The 6,000-nt window shown below is 30.8% G+C and overlaps 1 protein-coding gene across 2 annotated transcripts in view; it reads left to right on the top strand.

The window, feature by feature from the left end:
• The first annotated feature begins 224 nt into the window (after nt 1-224).
• The window catches only part of if (integrin subunit alpha inflated), an 87,976-nt gene continuing 82,200 nt past the window's right edge, over nt 225-6,000 (top strand). For both annotated transcript variants that reach the window (XM_088044796.1, XM_088044795.1), the window contains exon 1: nt 225-569. In XM_088044796.1, the coding sequence (XP_087900922.1) occupies nt 403-569 (167 nt within the window). In that variant the 5' untranslated portion in view covers nt 225-402. The remainder of the gene's footprint in view (nt 570-6,000) is intronic.

Below are 6,000 nucleotides of genomic sequence, written 5' to 3'. Positions count from 1 at the left end.
GAAAACTAATAGCGGTACCTTATAAAACAGAAACTTTGATCTAGTGACCTTAAAATTGCAGCATTTGCAGCACCATCTGTCATCTGTTTCCATAAGTTCTGATACAGAAAACTGCACCTCGCAGCTCTCTGTTTCCGCCAAGTTTATCTTTCCGTCCACAGATGTCCCTGCAAGCACGGAGCCCATCTATTTCAAAATAGATTGGCGCCCAAGTTGGGTAACACGACCAAGAAAGCATGAAACAGTATGGTTTGTCAGTCGCGCATCAACTTGTGTAATGTAAAGAGCGCGAAGTACAATTTGAAATATGTTCACTGCCATCCCGATCCAACTCTAGTTTAACTCAATTTACGACTTTATGATGAAATTCGTCGCGAAACGACCGAGCTAAACGTACGAAAAATGTCTCAGTGTAACTTGTGTGTTTTTCTGTGCCTGTGTGTATACGCAGTGAGCAGTTTTAATGTGGATAGTTTTAATTATGCAATTTACGAAGCTCCATATTCTGATGGCCACAATCCCATGTTTGGATTCAGTATAGCTCTTCACCGCGAAAGAAACAACGGATGGTAAGGAGAAAATCCACCTGAAACGTACTAATTCATTTTAAAACGTGCTAATCGAAATTTATTGGTTCACCCTGTAACACGTGTTTGGCGATTTTGCGCCGGAAGCGGCGTCGGGACGGTGGCAGCATGCCAAATGCTGGTATTTTTAGCGCGAGGACGGGAAGTCGACTGGATACAACAATCAAATGATAAATTTTAGCTGGAAGGAATTTTCCGACTTGCTGCAATGTTTAATGGTGGAAAATGGGAAGTGACTTTATTCTTTTCCGATGTGTCAGAAGTTACGTGTGCTTTTATTATGTGTAACCTTGTGCTATTGCCAATATTTACGAGATGTTGCAATGCCGCCTCCGGCGGAACGAGGTGTTAAGATAGCGTTTGTTATCTCATGCGATTTTAATTATGAATTTTTATTATTGGAAATCTCAATCTAAATAAATCAATAGATGACTTCCTTTGGGACCTGAAAGTGGTCGGAAGAAGATTTTACATCTGACCGCCATCTGGTCTTCGAAAATTTCTCAGAACTCTATAAGTTTGGGACTAAAGTGTGTTGGTATGTAATGGTGCATTTCGGCGGTGCATATGGGGCAGTTGTATGACATCTTTATTATCACTCTTAAGAATTCCATCGAGATAATGCATGTAATGTTCCTTTTTATGTTCTGTTTTTATAATTAAGACCGGTAAAGTAGCTAATAACGTATTAGTCCGACAAAGTATCAGTTTGCGGATTCAATATCAAATTCACTCAAGTTTCCGATAAATAAATAGTTTTCATGGAGGACACACTTTCACTTTTTATTCTCATTATTTTTGGCTAAGAAAAGCAATAACATCATGTTTTTATTTAGCATTCTTGAAGAATTGTTCAATGAACAGGTGCAGAAACCTTCATATAAACTGCCATTGTAAACAATGAACAGTCGTTTTCATTTTTAGAACCAACCAACATTTTTAGGATGAGTAAAAAATTTTCAAAATTGTATTGGGGAGAATTTTATTCCATAACTCCTACAGTTTTCGTGTCAAACAAATAAAATTTGATGTACTTTGGTGCAGAATTAGAAAACTTTTAGACCAGAAAGAGACTTTTTTGAAATTTTAGTTTTATTTCACCTCACAATTTTACCCGTGCCCTAAAAAGTTCCGTAATTTGGGCCATAATAATTTCAAAACAGTGAAAAATGAAGGAATTACTACTTTGGACCCGTTTCTTAATTATGCTAAATTTCAAAATTTTACAACGAGAAATAAACTTTAGAAATTTTGATTTACATTCAATCTCAACATTTTCACCGTGTTTGAAAAATTTCCGTACCTTGGGGTGTTATAATTTCAAAACAGTAAAATTTTGAGGAATTACTACTTTAGACCCGTTATTAATTATGCTAAATTTCAAAATTTTCAAACGAGAAAGAGAATTTTTAGAAATTTTATTTATTAAAAATTTTCTCTGTGTCCTAAAAACTTCCATAACTTGGACCATATTAACATCAAAACAATTAAATTTGGAGGAATTACTATTTTACACCCGTTTATTAACTGTGGCAAATTTCAAAACTTTAGACGAGAAAGAGATTTTTTTAGAAATTTTTATTTACAATGAATCTCAAAATTTTCACCGTGTACTAAAAATTTCCGTAACTTGGGCCGTTATAATTTCAAAACAGTAAAATTTAAAGAAATTACTACTTTAGACGCGCTTATTTATTGTGATAAATTTCAAAGCTTTAAAACAAGAAAGAGAATTTTTAGAAATTTTATTTTCATTCCACCTCAAAATTTTCTTCATGTCCTAAAAAGTTCCGTAACTTGGACCATAATAATTTCAAAACAGTGAAATTTGGAGGAATTACTACTTTAGACCCGTTGATTAATTATACTAAATTTCAAAATTTTAGAACGGGAAAAAACTTTTTAGAAATTTTGATTTTACATTCAATCTCAATATTTTCACCGTGTTCGAAAAATTTCCCTAACTTGGGCCGTTATAATTTCAAGACAGTAAAATTTGATGAAATCACTACTTTAGATCCGCTTATTTATTGGGCTAAATTTCAAGGCTTTAGAACAAGAAAGAGAATTTTTAGAAATTTTATTTTCATTCCACCTCAAAATTTTCCCCGTGTCCTAAAAAGTTCCGTAATTTGGGCCATAATAATTTCAAAACAGTGAAATTTGGAGAAATTACTACTTTAGACCCGCATATTAATTGTGCTAAATTTCAAAATTTTCGAACGAGAAAAGGAATTTTTAGAAATTTTATTTTCATTCCACCCCAAAATTTTCTCCGTGCCCTAAAAACTTCCATAACTTGGACCATATTAACATCAAAACAATTAAATTTGGAGGAATTACTATTTTAGACCCGTTTATTAATTGTGGCAAATTTCAAAACTTTAGAACGAGAAAGAGATTTTTTTAGAAATTTTTATTTACAATGAATCTCAAAATTTTCCCCGTGTCCTAAAAAGTTCCGTAATTTGGGCCATAATAATTTCAAAACAGTGAAATATGGAAAAATTACTACTTTAGACCCGCTTATTAATTGTGCTAAATTTCAAAATTTTCGAACGAGAAAAAGAATTTTTAGAAATTTTATTTTCATTCCACCTCAAAATTTTCTCCGGGTCCTAAAAACTTCCATAACTTGGACCATATTAACATCAAAACAATTAAATTTGGAGGAATTACTATTTTAGACCCGTTTATTAATTGTGGCAAATTTCAAAACTTTGGAACGAGAAAGAGATTTTTTTAGAAATTTTTATTTACAATGAATCTCAAAATTTTCACCGTGTACTAAAAATTTCCGTAACTTGGGCCGTTATAATTTCAAAACAGTAAAATTTAAAGAAATTACTACTTTAGACGCGCTTATTTATTGTGATAAATTTCAAAGCTTTAGAACAAGAAAGAGAATTTTTAGAAATTTTATTTTCATTCAACCTCAAAATTTTCCTCGTGTCCTAAAAAGTTCCGTAACTTGGACCATAATAATTTCAAAACAGTGAAATTTGGAGGAATTACTACTTTAGACCCGTTGATTAATTATACTAAATTTCAAAATTTTAGAACGGGAAAAAACTTTTTAGAAATTTTGATTTTACATTCAATCTCAATATTTTCACCGTGTTCGAAAAATTTCCCTAACTTGGGCCGTTATAATTTCAAGACAGTAAAATTTGATGAAATCACTACTTTAGATCCGCTTATTTATTGGGCTAAATTTCAAGGCTTTAGAACAAGAAAGAGAATTTTTAGAAATTTTATTTTCATTCCACCTCAAAATTTTCCCCGTGTCCTAAAAAGTTCCGTAATTTGGGCCATAATAATTTCAAAACAGTGAAATTTGGAGAAATTACTACTTTAGACCCGCATATTAATTGTGCTAAATTTCAAAATTTTCGAACGAGAAAAGGAATTTTTAGAAATTTTATTTTCATTCCACCCCAAAATTTTCTCCGTGCCCTAAAAACTTCCATAACTTGGACCATATTAACATCAAAACAATTAAATTTGGAGGAATTACTATTTTAGACCCGTTTATTAATTGTGGCAAATTTCAAAACTTTAGAACGAGAAAGAGATTTTTTTAGAAATTTTTATTTACAATGAATCTCAAAATTTTCCCCGTGTCCTAAAAAGTTCCGTAATTTGGGCCATAATAATTTCAAAACAGTGAAATATGGAAAAATTACTACTTTAGACCCGCTTATTAATTGTGCTAAATTTCAAAATTTTCGAACGAGAAAAAGAATTTTTAGAAATTTTATTTTCATTCCACCTCAAAATTTTCTCCGGGTCCTAAAAACTTCCATAACTTGGACCATATTAACATCAAAACAATTAAATTTGGAGGAATTACTATTTTAGACCCGTTTATTAATTGTGGCAAATTTCAAAACTTTGGAACGAGAAAGAGATTTTTTTAGAAATTTTTATTTACAATGAATCTCAAAATTTTCACCGTGTACTAAAAATTTCCGTAACTTGGGCCGTTATAATTTCAAAACAGTAAAATTTAAAGAAATTACTACTTTAGACGCGCTTATTTATTGTGATAAATTTCAAAGCTTTAGAACAAGAAAGAGAATTTTTAGAAATTTTATTTTCATTCAACCTCAAAATTTTCCTCGTGTCCTAAAAAGTTCCGTAACTTGGACCATAATAATTTCAAAACAGTGAAATTTGGAGGAATTACTACTTTAGACCCGTTGATTAATTATACTAAATTTCAAAATTTTAGAACGGGAAAAAACTTTTTAGAAATTTTGATTTTACATTCAATCTCAATATTTTCACCGTGTTCGAAAAATTTCCCTAACTTGGGCCGTTATAATTTCAAGACAGTAAAATTTGATGAAATCACTACTTTAGATCCGCTTATTTATTGGGCTAAATTTCAAGGCTTTAGAACAAGAAAGAGAATTTTTAGAAATTTTATTTTCATTCCACCTCAAAATTTTCCCCGTGTCCTAAAAAGTTCCGTAATTTGGGCCATAATAATTTCAAAACAGTGAAATTTGGAGAAATTACTACTTTGGACCCGCATATTAATTGTGCTAAATTTCAAAATTTTCGAACGAGAAAAGGAATTTTTAGAAATTTTATTTTCATTCCACCCCAAAATTTTCTCCGTGCCCTAAAAACTTCCATAACTTGGACCATATTAACATCAAAACAATTAAATTTGGAGGAATTACTATTTTAGACCCGTTTATTAATTGTGGCAAATTTCAAAACTTTAGAACGAGAAAGAGATTTTTTTAGAAATTTTTATTTACAATGAATCTCAAAATTTTCCCCGTGTCCTAAAAAGTTCCGTAATTTGGGCCATAATAATTTCAAAACAGTGAAATATGGAAAAATTACTACTTAGACCCGCTTATTAATTGTGCTAAATTTCAAAATTTTCGAACGAGAAAAAGAATTTTTAGAAATTTTATTTTCATTCCACCTCAAAATTTTCTCCGGGTCCTAAAAACTTCCATAACTTGGACCATATTAACATCAAAACAATTAAATTTGGAGGAATTACTATTTTAGACCCGTTTATTAATTGTGGCAAATTTCAAAACTTTGGAACGAGAAAGAGATTTTTTTAGAAATTTTTATTTACAATGAATCTCAAAATTTTCACCGTGTACTAAAAATTTCCGTAACTTGGGCTGTTATAATTTCAAAACAGTAAAATTTAAAGAAATTACTACTTTAGACGCGCTTATTTATTGTGATAAATTTCAAAGCTTTAGAACAAGAAAGAGAATTTTTACAAATTTTATTTTCATTCCACCTCGAAATTTTCTCCGTGTCCTAAAAAGTTCCGTAACTTGGGCCATAATAATTTCAAAACAGTGAAATTTAGAGAAATTACTACTTTAGACCCGTTGATTAATTATGCTAAATTTCAAAATTTTAGAACGGA

Source organism: Gnatocerus cornutus, chromosome 9, assembly GCF_029298725.1.
Source record: "Gnatocerus cornutus isolate USDA-ARS CGAHR chromosome 9, icGnaCorn1.1, whole genome shotgun sequence".
NCBI classification, from domain to species: Eukaryota; Metazoa; Arthropoda; class Insecta; order Coleoptera; family Tenebrionidae; genus Gnatocerus; species Gnatocerus cornutus.
The sequence above is the reverse complement of the archived record's forward strand: the minus strand, read 5'-3'. Positions and strand labels throughout refer to the sequence as shown.